Source organism: Camelus ferus, chromosome 34, assembly GCF_009834535.1.
Source record: "Camelus ferus isolate YT-003-E chromosome 34, BCGSAC_Cfer_1.0, whole genome shotgun sequence".
Taxonomy (NCBI): Eukaryota; Metazoa; Chordata; class Mammalia; order Artiodactyla; family Camelidae; genus Camelus; species Camelus ferus.
In genome coordinates this window covers 3,297,624-3,322,699 of record NC_045729.1, presented here as the reverse complement: position 1 = coordinate 3,322,699, position 25,076 = coordinate 3,297,624, and the positions used below count along the sequence as shown (strand labels likewise).

Genomic DNA, 25,076 nt, shown 5'->3' with positions numbered 1-25,076 from the left:
TCACACTTTTTGTAACATTGTTTATATCCATGGAATACTGGTGTTCCACTGAATATAATTTTTGGGATTCTGAAATCAAGGTATAGTGTATTTTAAATTAATCATTTACAAAAAAAAGAATACATGATAATGAAGCTTCTCTTTGTCAGATGTCTAGAGGGCATTTATTAAAATTAAATGGTATGAAATCTAAATAAATAATTTAAATCAGAAATACAGAGAATGAATTAAATGAGACTCTTTCTCATTATAATATAAAATATATGTTAAAAATTCTTTAGTAAACTTGAATTTTTAAAGTTCTCCATGTAAACTTAGTAACAATTATTTATTGTCTATAAATGTTCATACTTATATTACTTGCTTTACAGCCAGGCCACTCTATCCTCACAATGCTCTTCTGAGATAGGCTCAATGTCTTACGTGTTATAGACAAGAAAACTACCGCTTAGGGAGGATAAGTACTCTGCCCAAGATCACACAACTGGCAAACAGAAGGGCTCATATCTGTGATTTCAAATATTGCATTCCTTATTTTATATTGCATTCTTTGCATTGCATGCACTTAAAAGCACAGCAAGACAAAACAAAAAACGGTGCCTCTTTGATCACACTTCAGCATCTCTACTGCAACTTTCCCATCTCGTTAAATTACAGGTTTAGTTCACAACTACCTAAAATCCTGAATCCTGACTAGTGCAGTTTGTAACTTCATATTTATTTGCCTCCCTTTGACATTGCCATGACTTTTTAAGGAAGCTTATGTTCTTGGTCATGCTTTTCTATACACACTGTGTGCTATTTGTCTGTGGGAGTTTTGTTTAGCTATTTATATATAGTCCCTGAATGTGCTGGAAAGTCTGCATTTGCATCTGTCACTGTTGTCGCCTTTATTATTTTAGGACATGACCAATGCTTACTGTAAATCATATGATTATTTAGGAAGGTATTGACGAATTCTGGTTGTCGCCTTTACTGTGTATAACCAAAAGTACTGTAATGACGTCGAAATAGTTTAGTTTTCTTATAAACTCAGACGTCATTTAGTTATATTAATTCATCAATTTTTTGCTAATTACTCTTTCATGTTGCTGTTTTTATGGATAAAAGGTGGGAATCAAATTTCGAATTTTGCAAGGATCAATTAATGACAGATATTACTATTTTTTACTTAATTTCATATATAATAGTTATAAAACAGTAACAACACTAATTTTATTGCTTTCGTGAGAGTTATGGTGTTATTATTCTGGTATATTCTTAGCATACCGTCAGGACCATTTGAGTCTCTTTCTCATAAAAAGTGTGCCTTGAGACCATTTATCTGCCAGGAAAAACACATCTTATTACCTCCTAATTATTGTCCCAAATGTATATAGTGATATGTTGGCAGATTGTGGCCAGCCATAAAATTGTTTTTCTCTCTTCCCACATACTGCACTTTTCTTTATTCTTCGCATATAGTAAATTGAAGAGTGAACAGAGGAGTGATGGTTTAAATTGAAATCTACTACACAGAACGTAAGAAGCTTGCTTCCTCTCTCCCCTGACTGTGTTCTTTGAGAGAACGGGCAGATCACCATCCTCATTTAAAATCCTGTAAGTCGTGTCTCGTTGAGAAGAAAGCCGTGGAAAGAGTAATCCAACTCATCGCCTGGGGGGAAATTTGCAATGACCATAAGGAGAAATTAGAACTTCTTAATTCCTGTTTAATTTTTCCTCCTCCAATTCCTGTTGTATTTTTTCCTTTCACTGCTCTCCCTCAGTACAAAAAGCACTTTGACAGAGCACATTGTTAAAGGAGAACAGAAGCCCTGCGGCAGTGGAAAGGTTACTGCTGTGCACCAGCCTGCTGGTAATGTGTGCATAATGGCCTGTCCAGGTGAAATGTGATCAAGGAACTTACAAACGAAAGCACTGAAATACTGCCTGTGATCTTCTGAGGCAGTTTAAAAGAGCTAAATACCCTAGGCTACAAATGCAGAAGTTTTCTTAACTTTCACAAAAAAGAATATTTCACAAGCTGGTGATTGTCATGATGTTTCCTAGAATGATTCCAAAATGAATTGTGAAAGAACGGTAACTTCTGGAACCAAGACTGGTTTCCTAAGAACATACTGTCAGGCTAAACTTATCCTTTTGGAGGGCAGATTTGCTTGGCTAGTTGGGAAAATGGGGCAGGACAGATGATCTCAACTTTAATAAATGAAGTCTCTCACAAGACCACTGTGAACAAAAGTATGAAACGTACGAGGGCAAGGGCATTAGATAAATAATTGGCTAAATGGCCACACAAAATATGTAAACATATACCCACTTAAAGGAATGGTCTGACATGGAATGCTGCAGAGTTCTGTCTTCTTTCTTATTCTGTTTACTGTTATCAATGATTTGAATAAAAATATTGAAAGCACTTTTTCACATTTGTATATAATGTGAAGTTGTATTTAAAGTATTTTAAAAGGTTGGCGTCGTGGGGCTATATCCAAAGTTGAAATTCAAAAGGAATAGTGTTGGAATAAACCTACCTAAGGAGGCAAAAGACCCATGCTCCAAAAACTGTAAGATGCTGATGAAGGAAACTGAAGACAGCACAAACAGATGGAAAGATATCCCATGTTCTTGGACTGAAAGAATCAATACTGTTAAAATGACCATACTACCCAAGGAAGTCTGCAGGTTCAGTGCAATCCCTATCAGTTACCGATGGCATTTTTCACAGAACTGGAATGGAAAATTTTTAAATTTGTATGGAAACACAAAAGACCTGAAATAGCGAAACAATCTTGAGAAAGAACAGAGCTGGGGGAATTCCACTCCTTGACTTCAGGCCTTACTACAAAGTTACCATAATCAAAACAGTATGCTACTGGCACAACAATAGACATATGGATCAATGAAACAAGATAAAAAGCTCAGAAGTAAGCCCACGCATTTATGGCCAGTTAGTCTACAACAAAGGAAGCAAGAACATACAACAAAGAAAAGACAGTCTCTTCAATAAGTGGTGCTGGGGAAAACTGGACAGCTACCTGTAAAAGAATGAAATTAGAACATTCTTAACACCATGTACAAAAATAAACTCAAAATGGATTAAAGACCTAAATGTAAGACCAGATACTCTAAAACTCCTAGAGGAAAACATAGGCAGAACACTCTTCGACATAAATGGCAGCAATATTTTTTTGGCCCCATCTCCTAAAGTGATGGAAAAAGAAATAAACAAAAGGGACCTAATTAAACTTAAAAGTAGCACGTGAAAAGGTGCTCAACATCACTAATTATTAGAGAAAGGCAAATGAAAACTACAGTGAGGTATCAACTCACACTGGTCAGAATGGCCATCTTTAAAAAGTCTACAAATAATAAATGCTGGAGAGAGTGTGGAGAAAGGCAACCCTCCTACCCTGTTGGTGGAATCGTAAATTGGTGCAGCCACTAAGAAGAACAGTATGGAAGTTCCTTTAAAAACTAAAAATAGACTTACCATCCCACTCCTGGGCATATATCCAGAAAAGATGAAAATTCTAAGTTGAATAGATACATGCACCCCTATGTTCATAGCAGCACTATATACTGTATATATTGTTTATAGCCAAGACATGGAAGCAACCTAAATGTCCATTGACAGATAAATGGATAAAGGAGGTATGATATGTGTGTGTGGAATATTACTCAGCCATAAACGAATACAATAATGCCACTTGCGGCAACATGGATGGACCTAGAGATTATCATACTAAGTGAAGTAAGTCAGACAGAGAAAGACTGTTATCATATGATGTCAGTTATATGTGGAACCTAAAAAAATTATGCAAGGGAACTTATTTATTAAACAAAAACTGACTCACACACATAGAGAACAAACTTATGGTTACCAAAGGGGAAGGGAGGGGAGGGATACATTAAGAATTTGGGATTAACAGATATACACTACTATATGTGAAATAAATAAACAACAAGGACCTACTATATAGCACAAGGAGCTATCTTGTAATAAGCTATAATGGAAAAGCATCTGAAAAAGAATATATTATGTGTGTGTATATGTGTGTGTGTATGTACGTGTGTATATATATACATATATATATGTATATGTATATATATAACTGAATCACTTTGCTGTGCACCTGAAACATTTAAAATCAACTATACTTCAATTAAAAAAAAAAGGAACAGTGTTTTATACTTATAACTTCAGCATTAGTAGAGGATGAGGAGCCAAACTCAGCCATACAACATGCATTTAACATTTAGGGCTTTTATTTAATACTAAGTTTTAAATGCAGGTTTAAAAACTAATGTCATTTTAGTCTGATGTAATTGAAATTAACTTTCAAAAAAATGGGAAAAGGATGTCCCACTCTTTTTAAACTTACATCACAGAATTCCCTTTAATACAGAATATCATACTTTTAAAAGATTATATTCAAATTGGAAGATATTTAACGGACAGTGGATACAGGGTTTAAGGGACATAAAGATACATAGTAAAAACAGTTGAAGGTACCTGAAATAAGTTGCCTGTTTGGAAGGTTGTTATATGAAAAAAGATTAGACTTATTTTGGATCATTATGGACTAGGGTCGATGTGTTGAAACTAGAAGGAAATACTTTAACTCAACGTGAAAATACAGAGTGTGGTATTAGGGTTCATGTAACCGTGTTGCACTGATGTGAAGTCAGCTCCAGTCGACCGTTCTGACTTCTTTCATGTGGTTCAACCTAGTATAAAGTGGTCGTGAGTAAGTAGTGTTCCCTTAAGGCAGCACATTTCCTTTCTCTGGAGTAACCTTGTCATAATGTGGACAGTCATTTAATGGATAGTTTGTGCAGGGTTCCCAGCATTGGATGAGCTGTCAGATTAAGTGGCCTTTAAGTTCATTTCTGATCCAAAGATTTTGTGATTCTAGAAATTGGATTTAATTTTGTATTTACTGTGTCTGCTGAATGGATATCCAGATAGTGCTATGAGTAAGGTTGACATTATCTTTGCTGACTTAGGACATCCTCAGTTTTCTAGATACATAAATATCTTTTTCTAAATTTAAGGACATGATAAAAGAATATTTTATGTAGTGGTAGGCTGTTTAATCTTTAATGTGAAAATTTTTAGAACCATTTCTATGCATTGACAACTTTAAAAATTTTTATTTCTGTAAACTAATATCTTGGATATTTTCCTTCAGAAAGACTGTATTTTCTTTAAAATATCCACTATGGATAAAATTAATTCTTTGGGTAGTAATAATTTTTTTGTGAAATACTTTTTATTAGCTTGTAGAAAATAAAGTATTGAAAGTAGGTAGCAGAAATAATAGTAAATAACTGGTTATTGTAGAAAAGTTATCCTGAAAACCATCTTCTAATCCACTAAATGTCTTTGCTCAGAGATTTAAAAAATAATGTATGTTCTGTTTTAGATAATAATTTTGATGAAAAACGAAGATGAGAAAAATCTTTATATTCCATGGCGCTTCTCTGTCATATAAGCAATTTAATAATTCAGTTTGGAAAGCTGATGATTATTTTTGGTACCTTATGATTAAAGCTCATGAATCAAAGTTTGAGATTAGATGAAATATAGTTTTATTACCTGGGCACTCAAAAAATGTTGTTTCAGTGGCCACAAAGGTCCATCTGAATCAAGCTTGGAAATATAACCTGCATTGAAATTCTCAATTGAACTATTTTCAAGGTCTGTTTCAAGAAATGGTGACCCATTAGGGTATCTCAAAAAATTTGTTCATGGATAACTATGATCATGTCTTACCTATTTTAAAGCTTGTAACACTTTGATGAGTATGAGTGGCAGTTAAACAAGGAAGTAAATAGGTGAAGTGACAACTGAGGTTCAGATTATAAAATTATCAGATGTACCGAAAGTAGCACATCCAAAAAATCATGTACAGTCACATTAGTCACATTATACAATATGTGCCTGCTCTACGCATTTTACTGTATTAACTAATTAAATATTTATATTTCATTTTATATTAAAATGAATGGAACAAGTACAGTAGACTGCCTAGAACAGAGCTGCAAGAAGAATTTACAGTAATCCTGTCAGCTCTTCTCAGAGTAGCAGGACCTGGAGTAAATGGAAGGTTCCAGAGTGCCAGCAGCTTCCAGCTGTTCCAGAGAAGCTTCTGTTTACCCCCCTGTACTCTCCTGTCAAAGCCCATGAGTCACTGCCAGGAACTCACCTGTATGGTTTAAAGCTCGCTGCAGCAAGCGATAATGCACACCAGGGGGACTGTGAATTCCTCTGAAAGGGACAGTTGGGGTGAATAATGGTAGGATTGGGGGGATAGGGTTAGTCACAGAACGGTCTTGCAAGAGATTTGCCACAATTTATAAAAAAACAACTGCTGTAACTACCTGTGACCTTTGGAATACATGAATCTGTCTAGAGTTACTGTTCGATTAGTTTTTCTGTGGTCCTGTCTTGGAATATATGAGTCTGAGTGAAGTGTTGGTAAGAGATTTGAGCTGAGATAGTCTATTATCACACCGTGGCTAGGCCTGGCACAGTTTGTTTATTTTGTGACTCAAGTGTGTTTTGCAAAATGCGGTTTTTGTTTCCATTCACAGTTCACCCTCTTGGGCTAGCCGTCAGTAATACTGTTCTTCACTTTATCAGTGTCGTCGTAACCTTTATCTTTTTTAACGTCAGGTGAGGAAAGTTCATCATACTTACCTCAGTTCTTGGCATATTACCCTGCTGTGTTTTACAAGGCCCTTCTGAGTGTGCATGTGCGAAAGTGTATGTGTGCATACAGATACGAAATTTGTGTCCTTTTTCTCTACTCCTAATGTCTTCCCTCTCATTGGGGAACCATTTTAGTATATGTCCTTATTTGAGTATGTTCTTGCAATCTGGGTTATCATTTTGTGTGCATGTATTTTTATTTTACAAAGATGGCATTGTGTATGGAACTCATTCTGTTTCCTACTTTTGACTGTTCTTCTAAGAGAAATCCACTAAACGTTAAATGCTTTTAAAATCTAAAACTGCTGCTGTGTGTACAAACAATTCCAGTGTTTTGATATCCATCTGTTACTATGTGTAAATTGAATTCATTTTTTTTTTTTTGAATTACAGAATCCATGGTGTGAATCCACCATTTTTCTCTATCCACCCACCCACGATCGACATCTAGGTTTCTCTTAACTCTTCACCAACCCAGAAACTTTTATGTGCCCTTATAGTTTAGTGCAAGGAAAAAAAAAAAAAAAACCACGTCTGTTCATCCATGTATCAATTGTTTATCATCATCTCCATCCAAGAGTGTAACTGCTGTATGATAGTCTATGCATGTACTTAACTTCGTTAACTCCTGCCAATTTGTTCTCCAAAATGGTGATGACAAGGCCACTTAGTCCTACCAGCAATGCACATTCCTACATCCCTATTTCCCCCAAAGACCTAGCATTATCCAGCTTCTAATTTTTACTTTTTTCACAAGTGACACATCATTCTTAACTTGTATTTCTTAGCGTAAGTTTGTTAACTTTGGGGATTAACTTTTCAATAAGTTGCCTATTCATTTACGCTTTTTTTTTCCCCAGTTCAGGTTGATCTGTTTTTCTTGTCAGTTTGCACGGGTTCTTTGTAAATTGAAATACTGATCCCTGAAGGGTTTTAGATAACACAAATTTCTTTCATCTGTAAATGGAATATAAGTTTTGTTCTCAGTGTCCATTACTTAAAAAAAAATCTCTAATTTTTTATGTAATCCAATTAATCATTTTTGCCTTGTGGTTTGTGCTAAATTTCTTTAAGCATTTCTTTACTGTCCTTACAGCCAAAGGCTTACTTGTACATGTTTTTCTGATTAACTTTGTTTTACTTTTCACATTGTGCTATTTTTATCCCTATAGGGCCTTACTTGGTTTATAATGTTAGATGCAGATCCAGGATCCATCTTCATGTTTCTCCCTAAAATGAGCCCCTTTTCCCAGCAGCATATACTTGAAGAGTCTGGCTCCTGGTTAAAAAACCTATGTGTGATTTTTTTCAGGCCTGACCATAGGCAGCGACAGAGACTTCACCTGACAGGTGTCCCAGGGGAAAACTCCCCTGCTGTTTCTAGATGTGGCACACAGCCAGAGCATTCACGTGTTCAGACCCCAGGCTGGCCGTGCTCGTCACACAGTTGGCTCTTACTTTGGGTACCTCTGTTTCTAGGTCTCTTCATCTGAAGCGCTGGATGGAAATCTTCCCCGGGCGCTTCTGCCAAGGCCTCCTTATTGGGCGGAGGAGGGAGGCACTCTTCCTTACTCTGACTCAGTGTTCAGGGGAGCAGGGAGGAGTCAGAGGGTTTGAGCCGCGAGCGCAGTAAGTGACGAAAGGCTTCTTTGTTGCTTTCATTCTGGCTGGTCCTTGCTCAGTCCGCAGCTCCCATACCTGAGAGCGTGCTCTCTCCAGCTCAGTCGAGCTGAAGACGCTAAGGCTGTGGATTTCAGAATACAGTTCTTGGACTAGCAGTTTCAGTGTCAGCGTCCCCTGGGAACGGTTAGAAATGCAGGTCCTCTAGCACAACTGCAGAGACTGAATCGGATGCTCTCGGGCTGATCATTCGCTTAACAAATCCTCCAGGTGGTTACGATACCTTGTGCAAAAGTTTGAGAACCACTGAACAGCTTACCCTTCATACGTTGTTTTGTGGTGCTGCGTTTTCATATAAGTTCCCATGTGTACATGGGCGTGACTCTGAGCTTTCTGTTCTGTTGCATTAATCTGTTTGCTTTTCTACAATTACCATACTATTTTTATTCCTATGTTTTATTACATTGTGGTGTGTCTTAATATGTGGTATGGCAAATCTCTGCTCTGTCTTCTTCATGGTTTTTTATTTTAACTCTTTGAATATTTCACTCCTGTCTTTTTTAGCTTGCATGGTTTCCGAAGAGAAGTCTACTGTTATTCTTAGCCTTTTACTCTTGTAAATAAAATGTTTTTCTGGTTTCTTTTAAGATTTTCTTTTTTTCTTTGTTTTTCTGCTGTTTGAATATGATACAAGTAGGTGGAAGATTTGGAGGGGTTTTTTTTTGCTTGTTTTTTTTGTTTGGTTTTTTTTTTTTTTTTTTTTGGTATTTTTCTGGCTTAGTGTTCTCTGTGCTTCCTGGGTCTGTTGTTTGGTGTTTGTTATTAATTTTAGAAAATTCTTAGCCAGTATTATTTCAGATATTTCATCTGCTTAATTCTGTTTTTCTTCTTTTGGTATTCCAGTTATACGTATGTTATTCCTTTGTAAATCATCTCATAGATCTTGACTGTGTTTTTGTTTTGTTTTCCTTTTTCTTGTCTCCTTTTTGCACTTAAGTCTAGGAAGTTTTTATTGGCCTTTGCTCATGATTTGTGCTTGTGGTTCTCTCCTTGGTTGGGTTAACTCTACTGATGAACCCATCAAAGGCACTCTTTCTGTTTTAACATCTAGTATTTCCTTTTGTTTCTATCTTAGCGTTCTCATCTGTACACTGTCTACCTTTTCTTGCATGTTATCTTTTTCCATTAGAGTCCTCAACATAGTAATCATTTTTATTTTAAATTTTCAATCTGATAGTCAGAAATCTCTGTCATATCCGAAACTAGTTCTGATGCTTTTTTTGGTTCCTTCACACTTTTTATTTTCAGCCTTTTAGCATGCCTATAATTTTTTGTTAAAAGATGCTTTTGTAACTGGGTGTGATGACCAGTCTTAACTAGATTTACTGTAGTGATCACTTCTCAACATATACAAATACCAGATCATTACTTTGTATACCTGAAACTAATATAATGTTATATGTCAATTATACCTCACTTAAAAAAAAAAAGATGAACATGTTTTTTCAAAATTGAGGGAAATAGACTTTTAGTGGAAGGCTTTGTTAATTTAGCTAGGTGCGAGCAGCTGCGTTTAATGTTTTCTGTTGCTGCAAGTTGCCAGAGGGCTCAGATTCCTGAGAGGTTCTTGCTGTCGTCTCCCGCCTTGTCTTTGGCTTCCCTAAGGGCTACTCCTTAGAAGAGTCTGCTTTTTACCGCTCTTTCAGCTGTCATGCTCTGTTGCTACCCTAGGACCCTGCTGGTTTGGTGACAGAAGGCTTTGGGGAGGGGAGTTATTCTGTGATCTTATGATTAAATCTGCCTCTTGTAGTGGACTTGTGACCTTCACGAGTGTTTGTTGGTTTTTACCCCCTCCTTTATGGAGGGCTAGAGGGAGCTGGAGTCTTGGTAATGCATTTTGCCCAGGTGGAATGTTTTGTAAGGTTTTGATAAAGTCTGTTCACCTGAAGAATAGACCTTTGTTATGGAGAACGCTCTAGGCATAATTCACAGTGGTTACTTTGTCTGCTCCCCTTGCCAGAACTATGAGGGGAAATTTCTTGGCTCTTCATACTGAGATCCTGATGGGATTTCTCGGGGGAAGAACCCATGAGAGTGTATGGAACCCCCTAAGCCATCAGCCCTCAAGAGTGCTCGCCCTCAGCCTCTAGCTGTTCCTCACATTTACTGTTAAAGTGCCTACTAGTTTATATCTGCAGCAGCTTCTGCTCCAAGCATGAAGATCTTGGCTGAGACTCATTGGATTTGCCTAGTTGTAAATTTTCTGGTGGCCATCTGCTCTGTCACAGTTCTCTGATGGAGCTAAGGCATGTCATTGATCTTTATTTTGTTCAGCTTTTTCTTGTTTTAAGAATCAGGGTGTATTTCCAAGCTCTTTGCATGTCAAAGCTGAAACCAAGAGTGTGAATATATGTTTTCACTATCTGCTTTAACAATTTTGTTTTAGCCATCAAACCTTTTCTTAAATTAAACTCCTATTGAAGCATTTTCTTACAAGTAAGACCAATAAAGGCATAGTGACTCCAGTTGAAGAGGGGATGGGGATGTCTAGTACTCTGTTGGACATAATTTGGAAACTATTAGTCCCTCCGATAATCTGATCAGAACCAGGGCTGAACCCTTCTGAATATTCTGTTATTTTTTTTTCTTAAGCATTCTGTCTTTAATTGATATAAATACTTAATACTGTATTTTTCATTACATAATGTACTCACTCACGATCATTCAGTGTTTACTGTGTGTCCTCATATACTTCACAGGTATATAGTTTATTTGAGGGGGAAATAATGCATATTATATTTTAAATATGTATTTTATATGACTATAGGAAATAAAATGTTCTGCTTAGAAAATTTTTCCCTTCTCATCTAGGAAATATGTTTTTCTTGCATACAGAGGAGAAAGAGTCATTGTCTGTTTCTACATTCTTTCTCTAGATGGACGGGTAATCTTTTAGGAAAATATGCCAAAGGTGTTTGATGTAATTACTTTATTTCCTATCTAACAGATATTAAAAATGTGATAATCTTTCCCAAGATGTTATTCACCAGATCTACATTTCATGATAATTACAAGGTTCACGTAAGAAAATTGCCAGACCTTTCTTAAGTCTTCCAGCGACTTCAGAGTCTTAAAACTTTCAGCTAAATTTTGAGGAGTGGGGCTGGGAGTCTGATATATAATTCTTTTTATTGACTTTCCAATTTCTGTCATGTTATATATGCTTCTGACCTGTTTTTCAACTGAACCAGTAATTTAGTCCATTACTGGTCTGTGTAAATCTTAGCCACAGCTATTTCCCAAGGTGGTTTTGGGTCTAACGAGTGGTTGGTGTTGATGTCCAGCAGGAAATCTTGCAAACCAGATGATTGGTGTGGTTCAAACTGTAACCTTGTTAAAGCGTTGGTCAGGTTGCACTTAGAGTTATTTAATTAGTTTCCCAATAATATTTGTGTACAATTTTTAGGTGACCACCGCTTTTTTTGCTTCCATCACAGTACAGGAGAAGACAGTTGCTTCTTGTTATCAGAGTGAGATATTAATCCAGTGCTCTTTTTTCTTTAAGTCATCTTTAGGCAGTCATTTTGATAACTTCTTTTGAATACTAGTATCTAAAATGGTGTTATAAACTTAAATTGAAAGCGTTCAGTATATTAGGCACTGTACTGGAAAGGTTTTTAAAAACATAAGAGCATTCTCTGTGTTCAAGAAACGAATAGCCTTATTATGGGGACAGCTATAAATTGAATCACAATAAAGTATAATAAACCATACACTAGTGATAGGAACAAAATACTCTGGGATTATAGATAAGAGGGTAGGCAGTTCTTTCTGAGTTTTCAGGAAAGAATTCAAAAGAGGTAACATTTTCATGGGACTTGAAAGACTGGCTTTTGACTAGAAGAGAGAGGAAGGGTATTTTAACTATACAGAAATGATATGAGTTAAAAATTAATTTAAAATATATGTATATTTTATTCTTAGTTTATTGGAGTGTAATTCACATATAATAAGATCCGTACATTTCATATATACCATTCTTTGAATTTTGACAAACCTATATAGTTTCACAACTATCACCTAAATCAAGATTAAAACATTTTTTATCACCCCCTAAAAGCCCCTCATGTCCCTGTGTAGTAATCAGTGTATATATGCATTTTTAAGAGACATCAGGTAGAAGTTTTGAGTGGATGTTTTTTATCTTCTCTGATATTTATTAATTTCATCCTAGATGGTCTGTTTTACCCGGGGTTGTTTTCCTAGCTTTCCAAGTTTGGATTATTTAGATGTGTGTCTTAGCAAGTTAATTTACGAAAGACTGTTACAAAAGTTAATTGTTTAATAATTTACAGACATGTATTATTATTCTTATCATCATCATCATCATCATCATCATCATTTTAACAGGGAGGACAGTTTAATCTTACCAGGAGTCAAAGAAATGCAAACCACAATACCACATTCTCCCTGTCAAATTGGTGAAAGTTTGTGTAACTGATAACCCTTAGCCCTGGTCATGATTAGAGCGTAAAAGGAGACAGACTTCGGGGGATTCCACATGAATACCCACCTTGATCCAGGGCTTCTATTTCTGATTGTCTAAGCTAAGGAACAGTCTCCAAAGACGCAGAAATACTGATGCACAAAAATGTTCATCGCAGGGCAACTGAAAAATGAATAGGAGCACTATGTTCAATATCTTGTAATAACTTGGAAAAAATATGAAAATGAATACATGTATGTATATGCATGACTGGGACATTGTGCTGTCCACCAAGACATGTATTATTTTAAAGCTGATTTTACAATACTTGTTTCTTTTAGTTAGGGGAAGGGATGGGATTAAAAACCATAATGTTAAATACACAGATTTGTTTTGTGATTTTATGAAGGCCAAGGCATGACAAAAGAACAAATTGATGGTTTTGAAAAGAAAAGAAGAGGGATGGAAGGGGAACAGCAGGAGGAAGTAATTAAAATGAGTGTTTTAATACACACTCTTAAGGCAGTTAATGAAAACAATACTCTAAATACGCGAGATTCATCCTATTTTGTCTGTATCATTCTCTGCACCTGCTTGCACAATTTGCAAAAGCAGATGCAGTCAGTGCCCTAAAGAAGATCGTAGTCTGGAATTGGGAATCTGATTTCTGTCATTATATTTATTTACATAAAACACTATTAGAAAGAGTAGGCACTAATTAAATTTGCTATAAAGAAACTGTATATCTATGGGAAAGAAACATAAGAAGTTGTATATAGATTCAGTTAAAATTGTATATGGAAAATGTTATTAGAATTCACTATTTAAAGGATAATGAATTCTGTTTAGGATGAATACTCCATCAGCGAATTCCTCTGTAATGATGTACCTACTCGTGTGTTATGCTAAAACCATTTCATACCTGCCTTTTTTCTCTGTAAAAGAGAAAAGCGCAGCCTGTGGCAGGTGTGTCCTGTAGTTGCTCAGTCCTGTAGTTGACTACGACAAGTAAGTCAGTCTAATATAGTGTAAAATTATATTCAGAATTTTTTTAATCCGAAGTATTATATTTAAAAATTTCTCTTAATTATTGATTCCTAATTATTATGTATTTGGCAAATTTTCATAAATGTTTCATGTATGCTTGAGAAGAATGTATGTTCTCTACTATTGGTATAGTGTTATGTTTATCACCACTAATCAAGCTTGTTGGTTACGTTTAAATTTTATGTTACTGTACCAATCTTCCGCTACTTGATTTACTGATTATTGAAAGAAATGTGTCAAAATCTCCTAGTCTAATAATGAGACTGTCAGTTTTTCTTTTCAGGTCTGTCAGTTTTTGCTTTATATGTTAGGAGGCTGTGTCATTATATGCATACAAATTTAAATTTTATATCTTCCTGGTATCATTTTGCAGTGATGTCTTTATTCTAGGAATGCCCTTTACCTAAAGTCTGTTGTTGAATAGTTTTATTAATATGACTAAGTTTTATCTTAGTTAGAATTCGCCTAAAGCTCTTTACCACTGATTAATTATCAGTCTTCCTTGGTTTAGGTATATCTCTTATAAGCAGCATATGGCTGGATTTTTATTATTAATTTGACCTGACAATCTTTTTTTCTTAAATAGACTTTCATATTTAGAGCAGTTTTAGATTCATAGTAAAACTGGGCAGAAAGTACAGAGAGTTCCTATGTAGCCACTGCCAACACACAAAATCTTCTCTGCCATCAACATCTCACACCAGAGTGGTACCATATTAATACATCATTATCATCAAAAGTCTATAATTCACATTAAATTTACTCTTGGTATTGTACATTCTGTAGATTTAAACAAGTGTCTCATGACGTGTATCCACCATTGTAGTATCATTTAGAATAGTTTTATTGTTTTAAAAATTCTGTGTTCCTCCTATTCACCCCTCCTTCTATCCTAGCCCCTGGCAACCACTAATATTTTCTTGTCTCCATAGTTTTGCCTTTTCAGAATGTCATACAGTTGCAATCATACTGAATGTAACCTTTTCAGATTGACTTCTTACAATTAGTTACATGAAGTTAAGTTTCTTCCATGTCTTTTCATGGCTTGAAAGGCATTTCCTTCTAGCACTGAATAATACTCTATTGTCTGAATGTACCACAGTTTATTTATACATTCACATACTGAAAGACATCTTGTTTGTTTCCAAGTTTTGGCAGTTATGAATAAAGCTGCTGTAAATACCTGTGTGCAGATTTTTGTGTAAACATAAGTTTTCAACACATTTGGGTAAATACCAAGGAACAAAACTGCTGAATCAAATGCTAAGGGTATATTTAGCTTTATGAAAAACTGCCAAACTGTCTTCTGAAGTGACGATACCATTTTGCATTCCCACTGGCAGTGACTGAGAGTCCCTGTTCCTCCACATCCTCACCAGAATTTGGTGGTGTCAGTATTTTGGATTTTGACCATTCTAATAAGTGTGTACTGATACCTTGTTTTAATTTGTAATTTCCTGATGGCATATGATGTTGAACGTCTTTTCATATGCTGATTTGTCATCTGTATATCTTCTTTGGCAAGTTGTCTGTTTTGGTGTTTTGCCTATTTTTCAGTTGTCTTGTTCATTTTCTTATTTAGTTTTAAGAGATCTTTGTATATTTTGATTAACGACCTTTTATGGAATATGTCTTTTCAGACATGTTCTACCAATCTGTAGCTTCTCTTCTCATTTTCTAGACATTGCGTTTTTCAGACTGAAGTTTTCAATTTTAGTAAAGTCCAACTTACACATTATTTCTTTCATGTATTGTGCTTGTGGTGTTATGTCCGAAAAGTCATTACCCAAAGCCATCTAGGTTTCTTCCTGTGTCATCTTGTAGGAGTTTTATAAGTTTTGCATTTTACATTTAGGTTTCTGATTTATTTTGAGTTAAATTTTGTGAAGGGGATAAGCTCTGTGTCTAGATTCGTATTTTTGCATGTGAATGTCTAATCATTCTAACATTTCTTGAAAAGACTATCTTTGTAACATTGTATTGCCTTTGTCCCTTTGTCAAGATCAGTTAACTGTATTTTTCCAGATCTATTTCTGGACTCTCTTATGTTTCCTTGACCTCTTTGTCTATTTTTAATTACCAACACCATGCTTTCTTGATTATTGTAGCTTGATAGTAAGTCTTAAAGTCAGACAGTGCCTGCCAGTCTTCCAACTTTGTTTTACTTCACTATTATATTGGCTATTCTGGGTTTTTTGTCCTTCCATGTAACCTTTAGAATGAGTGTCAATATCCATAAAATACTTTGCTGGGATTTTGACTGAGATTGCCTTATGTTTATAGATCAAGTTGGGAAGACCTGACATCTTGACAACATTGAGTCTTCCCATCCAAAAACCTGGAATGTATTTCCATTTATTCAATTGTTTGATATCTTTCATCGGAGTTTTGTAGTTTTTCTCATATAAATCTTGTGCATATTTTGTTAAATTTATGCGTAAGGTTTTCATTTTGGGGTGTAGTTGTATTGTGATTTTAATTTCATAGTTGCTACTATATAAGAAAGGGATTGACTTTTGTATATTAATCTTGTATCTTGTAACCTTGTTATAATTGCTAGTTCTAGGAATTTTTTGTCAGTTCCTCTTTTTTCTACAAAAATGGTTATGTCATCTGTGAACAAAGACAGCTCAATTTTGTCTTCCTTTTTATTTCCTTTTCATCCTATTGCATTAGCTAGGACTTTCAGTACAATGATGAAAAGCATTGATAAGAGGACGCCTCCTTGCCTTTTTCCTGATCTTAGCCAGAAAACTTCATGTTTCTCACTGTGAGTTTGTTGTTAGCTGTAGATTTTTTGTAGCTATTCTTTTTCAAGTTGAACAAGTTTTTCTCTCTTCCTCGTTGCAGAGAATATCATAAATGGCTTTTGAATTTTGTCAAATAGTTTCCCTGCAACTATTGATATGATTATGTAATTTTTCTTCTTTAATCTGTTGATGTGGTTGATTGCATTGATATTTTAATGTTGAACCAGCTATATATACCTGAGATAAATTCCACTTGGTCATGGTGTATATTTCTTTGTATACATTTTTGATTCAATTTGTTAATATTTTGTTGAGGATTTTTGCATGTATTTTCATGATAAATTCATGGTTTTCTTCTAATGTCTTTGTCTGGTTTTGGTATTAGGATGACCTCATAGAGTAAGTTAGGAAGTATTCTCTCTTCTTGTTCCTATTTTCTGAAAGAATTTGTAGAGAATTGGTGTAATTTCTTTCTCAAATGTTTGTTCGAATTCACTGTTGAACCAGTCAGGGCTTGTTTCTTTCTATTTTGGAAGGTTATTAATTATTAATTCTATTTCTTTAATAGATATAGGATTATTCAGATTGTCTATTTGAGTCTTGGCAGATTTTGCCTTTCAAAAAGTTCATCCATTTCAACTAGGTAATTAAAAATTTGAACATATAGTTACTCTTAGTAATGCTGTATTATTCTTTTCATATCTTTAGGATCTGTATTGATATTCCCTCTTTCATTTCTAGGATCAGTAAATTGTGTCTTCTCTCTTTTTCTTAGTTAACCTGGGTAGAGGCTTATGTATAATAGAAATCTTTTCAGGGAACCAGCTTTTTGTTTGTTTACTTACTCCATTGATTTCTGGAAAAAAAAATTCTTCTCTGTCTGAAGTTAATATGATTAGTACTGACATGGTGTGTTTTTCTTCCCTTTTAAAAAAGTTTTTAACATAAATTTTTTTTGGCAGGGGTAATTAGGTTTATGTATTACTATTTTTTAAATGGAGGTGCTGGGGATTGAACCTAGGACCTTGTGCATGCTAAGCACGCACCCTACCGCTGGGCTGTACCCTCCCAACAATTATGTTTTTTTTTAAACGCCATTGTTACTTAAAAAAAAAATAAATCTGAGTGAGTTAGAAGATAGGACAAGATCCCACTAGAATGTCCCTGTGCAGGGGTTCCCTGTGCAGTAGCAGGACTGAATCCTTGATTAGCTGCCCTTGCGGTCCACGGTTCTGTTCTCTCAGGTCGTCTCCTTCACCAACTTGTCCTACTGTTTTTTTGTAATTTGACATTTTCTTTCTGGAGTACAGTTTGAAGATATGCATTAAAATATAAAACATGTTCAATCTTAAACCCGCTAATACTTCTAGGAGCTTTTCATAAGTCTGTGATTCACAAGTTCACAAAGACGCATGCATAAAAACCAAGATGTTTTAAAAATGAGATATTGCAAACAACATAAATGTGTGTAGATAGGGCAGTGATAAAAATGTAAATTTAATTTAATGAAACAAAATACAGCACAATTGTATTGACATAGAAATAAGTCTGTACCTTTTTTGAGTGCAAAAGTTTACAGAACAGTTTTTATAAACATATTATGTAAAATGTCTTTGTATACAGAGAACTGTCCAAAAGGATGTTTGCCTGAATGCTATCGGTGATTTTCTTTAGATAATGGAACTCTGGATGATTCTCACTTCTTTACATTTTTCATAGTGAGCATATGTGTCTTACAAAAACAGTACATTTTACTGAACTTCGTATAGTTCTTGATTAACAACTTGTGGATTATTCACTTTACAAATGAACTGTTGAAGACTTAAACTTTTCTCACACCATTCAGCACCTTTCTGAATCATCTCTCCTAATACCGATGTTTATTCAGGAAATTATCTTATTTTAATATTAATCTGAAAAGAACAAAATCAGAAGCAATGATTAGTCAAAATCTTTTAAAGCCAAATGGAAGTGAGGTCTTACCTGACATCCTACATGGATTATGTACTTTTAGTTCCTAGGTAATAACTTGGTAATAATGGGGCTGCTCTCAGCTGTTAGGTAATTACTGCTGCTGGAAATGAGCGTGCAGGTACAGTTCTTGCTGAAGTTCTTCATTCGAGACCTGGCAAGTTACGTAGCCTTCCTGGGTCTCAGATCGCTCATCTGAAAATTAGGAAGAAATTGCCTGATTTATCAGTTTGTTTGTGAGCATTTAGTGTGGTATAACTACATGTAAAGCACTTTTAACAGCATCTGAAACTTTAAATAAAAGTGCTCAAGAGACAATTATTATCTATGAGTACAAGAAAAGTCAGTTATCTTGTATTTTCTTAAGTAGATCAGTGATTTTACTTAGGGTGTATCTTATGTAGGATGCTCCTTCCAAATGATAATTTTGGATTTATTTTAGCTCCAGCTCAAAGATGGTCTTCTGTTGCAGTGTACTGTCAGAATTAAGAAGTGAAATTTAGGAATGAATTTTCTAAACATGGTACTGTGATTTTAGCTAATGTATCCTCTTTGACAAATGCTTTTTGGACCATTGGAGAAACGTGGCCTGCTGATAATTAATACTTACTAATTTCCGTTAGTCTGGCTTATTAACATAACAGTAAACATAACAATTTTCAAATTATTGGTGACTGAAAAGTTTGTTCTCTCATTTAATTCCAACAATTTTAATCTGTTCTATTTTTGTTCTATTTCCCCCACCTCAAAGTCTAGATTGAATATTTTCAGTCTCATGAGGATTGTTATTTATCATATTTAAGTTTAATTATTTGCCTGGTAAAACACATTTCATCGTGTGTTTTATAAGTAGGACTAGTATTGATTCTGATTTTATGAAATTCTGTGTGCATCTGGACTTATATAAAATACACAATTAAAGGCTCAGTTATTATTATTTATTATATGCTAAGTCTACTGATTTATTACTCAAATGCTTTTCACAAACTCATATGGTACTAGTAATTTCTCATAATTGTGTCATGATTTGTATCACAGTTCAGGTTTTTTTGAAGAAAAACCATATCTTTCTTGTAATTTTTCTTATTTTCTTGAAAAAGAATGATAAAAAGTAACATTAATATTAAAAATAGGAAAAATAGATTATCTCAACTTTCTGACTGTTCGGTCACTTGCTCTCAATGTAGACTGCCTGCCTAAAAAAGTTTTAAATCAGAACAACTTGAATGATATAGATCTGTTTTTAAATACTGGGTATCAGAATAAGTTCATATTTAAAGAAGGCTTCTATGTAAATGCAGTCTGAATCTGAGAAAATATCTTATTTGCCTTTAGAAAATGAGAAATCTGAGTAGGAATGTATATCTACATAATATATATGTATATCTCTTTTGGTTTTGTTTCCCCTAAGAACACTGTTCAGAAAAAGTATCTGGCTTATCTGTTGAAGATATTGAGTCTACACATAGCACATTTTCTTAAGAAAACTTTGTTCAAACTCTAAGTGCCTAGTCCATGATAACTGGCTCATGGTTCTGTGTGCTTTTTCATTAGCACATTGGAATAAAAATAAATACAAGAACTCTGTATTCTTTAATATCAGCTATCACATAATATTCCTTTGATTGTTTGCATATTCACTTTTTTGAACCTACAGCAAAATCTTGGGATGAGAACAATATTCTTTCAATTTCTATAACGGTACTTTACTAGAAGCACAAATAATCTATTAGGATAATTGATCATCAAGCAAACATCAGTTATCATCTGATTGCTCTCTTGCTGCAAGCTAATATTAATCATTTCAGTGAGTCATTTTTCCATTTAATTATGGGAAAGATATTTTATTTCATTATTTTCTGATTCACTTTCATATTTGGAATAGTTTTGAAGTTATATCTCATGTCGTGTACTTTACTGAGTTTGGGGCAAAAGGAAAATATGTCTTTGCTGATGGAAGAAAGGTGAATTCAGTGTTTCGTGGCTCCTAAGCCTTCATTTTAGCAAAGTTTCCATTGTTTCCTCTACTAACGACTTCAAATGAATTCCACCAGCCGTTCTACGTGTTGATCTCAGTGCCATAATCATGATCCAGTTATCTTTCCTTGTAGCATCAGCGGCTGCTTGACATGCTTGATACAGAGAAGGAACTCTTAAAAGAAAAAATAAAGGAAGCTTTGATTCAGCAATCTCAAGAACAGAAGGTAATAGTTTAAGTTTGATCAGAGTGTGGAAAGAATGTTTTGTTACGTCAAATAATACATTTAATATGTCTTATCATTTATAGGAAATATTGGAAAAATGTTTGGAGGAAGAAAGACAAAGAAATAAAGAGGCATTAGTATCTGCTGCAAAGGTATTTCTATCTGAAAAGTTTATCCTGTAGTTTAATTGCAGTAGTTTTTATTAGTTCTGTTTTTGTTGTGTTTACCCCCACCTCAAAGCCTAAATTGAATGCTATTGGTCTCATGTACAAATTGCTTTTTATCATTTTTATGTCTAATTATTTGCCTGGTACAGACCCCCTGATAACAATCAGTTTCTTTGTAAATAAGTAGAACTAACAAACTGAGTTTATTAATGGTATAGTCAGTCTACTTTTAAAAATGTTTCATTCCAAAAAAATCAAAAAGAATTTTTTGTCCTCTTCTACTGTTCATATTCTTGTTAAATTTACATTACACAAGATCATGATGATATTGAAATGCTTTACGTTTAGATTATTAATCATTTTTTAAAAGAATGTATGTATATATATAGAGAGAAAGAGAGACTAATATCCACTTGGTAGGTACCATACAAGTAATGAGTATGTATGTGTGTATATGTACATATATTTATGATTTTTAAAGCAACTTTGAAATAGTTCATCTGGGTAGTATATTCATAGATTTTAAATGTACATATACTAATAAATACATATGTTGACCTGAAATAAATATACTATCTGATAGTTGTCCAGCAAAGGTGGGTTTACTCAGGATCAGCAGAGAATTGCATTTTGGGGTGTGCAACCATGGTGAGCCGCATACAAGTTCCCACGTGGCAAGGAGAGCACTTTCACAGAGAGAAAAGGAAGTTGGGGCTGTTACAGCAAACAAGGAGTCTCTGGCTTTTCTCAGTCTGAGTCCTAACAGGACATAAGAGGGATCTGTCCTCTTCCATTGGCCTCTGCTGTCTTCGCAGGGAATGGTAGTTCCCCCTAACTGCGTCTCCTGACACTATTTAAATTTTAATTAATTACTTATTTAATTGAAGTTTCTGTTTATTTTCCGCTTTGATCAAGATCTTTCTCTGAAATCACTGCTGATCAAGAGTCAGGTTTTCCAGTTTTAGGACTTTTTGTCCCTCAGTGACAGGAAGGACCCTTCCTGGGTGTAATGTGGACTGGAAACCTATTGCAGTGACATTCAAGTAATGAAGAAAGGTAGGAAGGAGACCTCCCAGGCACTTTTTATCTAAAGTTCATGTGTTATCAAGATTGGAGATCATCTGAAGTGTTATGTCATCATCAAAGGTTTGGTGACACACTTTCAACAGGCCTGGTCTAGGTTTCTTGGGGAAGCTGTCTCATCAAATGTCATTGCTTTATTTCTGGGAAATCTTTACTTTCATGTCACCAGGTGATATGGAGGTTCAGTTAGGGCTTGGTTCTTCCTTTAGGTGTGTCACATGAATCCAAGAGTCTATTCCTTGGAGTTTGGCAGCACAAGGATTGGTTATCAGTACCTGATAGGGGCCTCTCCAGTGAGGCTGAAGAGAGTTCTTTCAGAACTGTCTTTTCCAGTAGACAAAATCTCCAGGTTGCAAGGTGCGATGCTTAAGGTCATCGTCTCCCAAGGGTGTACGGTGAAAAGATGCTCTGCTGAGCCATGGTTATTTTTAATGGAAGCAATTAGGCCTTTGCAATATTGGGATGTCTCTCCTTTTATCAGTTGGGAGTCAAAATTGACAGGAGCCAAGTGCATTGGGCGTCCCGTGACTATCTCAGAGGGTGAAAATGTATGAGATACCTCCCAAAGAGGTGAATCTGGGATTTAGAAGGATCAGCAGCCTTGCTTTCGGCCAAGGCATTTGGAGGGCCTCTACAGAGTCTTAACGCTATTGTTGCATTCAGCTAAAGTGGAGGATTGAGGGTGATAAGAGCAGGGAAAATGTAAAAACAACCAAGCAGCACACACTTGTTGAAGCGCCTCACCGCTAACATGGATTCCTAGGTCGCTGTGAAGTTTGAGAAGACTTCTTCAGGTAGGGCTAGTCTTTTCCAAAAGGACTTTAGCCACAGAAGAAAGCGTAACCGGTCTGCAAGGGAAGGCTTCTTTCCCTCCAGTGTGAAAACTACAAACCATGACTAAAGCATAGTTATACGCATGAAACAGACGGAGTTGTATGAAATCCATTTACAAATGTGACCTTTTTTTGTTATGATATAATGAAATGTGTCAACATCTGGAGGAGTTGCATAACTCACTGAATCAGTGTTTTCCATATAAAAAAATGTTTTAAAAATTAGATAGAGGGTTCATTCAAAGGGCAAGAGAGGATTATAATGTAAGGCAGTATAAAAAAATCCATTGGCATGGTTTGATTTTCCTTATTGCAACTTACCTTTAAGAACTAGCTCTTGTTAAGTTTTTGTATGGAGTCAAAAAGAATATCTACAGTGATCTCAGCTGGCTTTTCTCTCTATATCTTTGTGAGACCGGGTTTGTTTTTTTTAATATACTTTGATCAAAAAAATATCATTACAGACTTAATACAAAAGGTAGGTCTGAGAATCTAGGCTCTTGTATTAAGTCACATAGTAAGGAGATTTACATTCTTCTCATTCTTTAATTTTGGAAAATATAATTATTTTTCGTAAAATACAGTATGTGTTACTATACTGTGCATTTAATGGTATGAACTCTAAATGAATTAAGGAGTAAATATTCTTATTTTCTCTTGGTTTGAATTTCTAGTATGTAAAAGCTTAACATGTGTAACCCAAGTAAGCTAAAGCTCTTACAAGGCATCTATAATTTTGAAGAATATAAAGAGATCCTAAGGCCAAACAGTTTGAAAACCGCTACTTAAAGCTAAGCCTTGGTTTCTTTGAAGTTTAGAAATGCCACAGAAATAAGTTGGTTATTTGCACAAAAACAAATAGTTGATTTTATTTTACAGCAATTACAACATCAGAAAGGAACCTATAGAATCAAAGTTTTGTGTTTTTTAGGTTAATTCAAGCCTGTCTTATTTAAGGAATATTGTGTAGTCACTTTTTCAAACATTTTTGTTTTGGTCATTATTTATTTTGAAGCTTGAGAAAGAAGCAATGACGGAAGCAGTTTTAAAAGCCATAGAAGAGGAAAGAAAACATTTGGAAAAAGCTCACGCTGAAGAAAGGGAGTTATGGAAGACTGAGCACGCGAAGGATCAAGAGAAAGTGTCTCAGGAGATTCAAAAAGCTATACAGGAGCAAAGAAAAATTAGTCAGGTTAGTAAAATTCGCTCTTTGTCAATATTTTTTTTTTATTCTCAAAATAAAGTATTTCTGCTACTATTTTCTTTTACTTGAAATCACCTTATTGGACATAATTGTCTTACCTTTGATTTGAATATTTTAACTGAATAATTTTCAATTTATCTGCGCTTTTACTTTTTAACACCCATCACTTTACCTTTTTACTCTATTTGCAAAGAAGTCAGAATCCAAATTCATGTTCAGTCCTTGCAGCTGCATTAAGGCTCCTGTTTAATATGTTTGCTTTTTCTTTTTCACAAACACACACATACATATACAATCAAAGAAAAAAATATATGTGTATGGAAAACAGTTTAATTGATTAATTTATGTCTAATTTGTATATTTATGTACCTGTGGTTGGTAGCAGTAACAGAACCTGACAAATAACCCCTTAGTCTTGTAAGATACATACGCATCAACACATGTGGCCTGTCTACAAAATAACTTGATTACTTACCTGAACTATTAAAAACTACATTGATTTCATTTTCCATAATTGAATTTGCATGGTTCTATTTTACTTGTGTTTGGTCTTTTCTTTATATAGACAATGAGATATCTGAATAAATCAAGTAAATCTTTCTTCCAACAAGTATAAAGAGAAAAAAAAAATTATGGAAATCTTTGTTTTACAGATCAAAACATTACATATATGTCCATTGTTCATTCAACCGTGCATTATAAATGTACCTGAAATGACTAACTTTTGAGAACAAACAACCTAGAAGATTTACTTATGAGTCATTAGCTAATCTTAATGAAGCCTAGGATGCTGAGTCTTTCTAATATCCAGGATCAATGTTATATGCTTTTAAAAGATGTCACCTAAGTTTATTCTCAAGAACACACAGTTAACTCATTTATTTTAAAAATTATACAGATCTGTAATGACATCTATGGTAAGATAACTGTGTAACAGTAGTGTGGTAATAGATCTTATTTTTTTTCCTTGCTTTTTTCCATTAAAGTAATGATTACTTT

At 34.7% G+C, this 25,076-nt stretch overlaps 1 protein-coding gene across 6 annotated transcripts in view; it reads left to right on the top strand.

Moving 5' to 3' along the window:
- CCDC91 (coiled-coil domain containing 91) overlaps positions 1 to 25,076 on the top strand; it is a 224,903-nt gene that overhangs the window by 127,320 nt on the left and 72,507 nt on the right. For all 6 annotated transcript variants that reach the window (XM_032473293.1, XM_032473295.1, XM_032473296.1 and 3 more), the window contains 3 exons: positions 20,698 to 20,790; positions 20,874 to 20,942; positions 23,889 to 24,065. In XM_032473293.1, the coding sequence (XP_032329184.1) occupies positions 20,698 to 20,790; positions 20,874 to 20,942; positions 23,889 to 24,065 (339 nt within the window). The remainder of the gene's footprint in view (positions 1 to 20,697; positions 20,791 to 20,873; positions 20,943 to 23,888; positions 24,066 to 25,076) is intronic.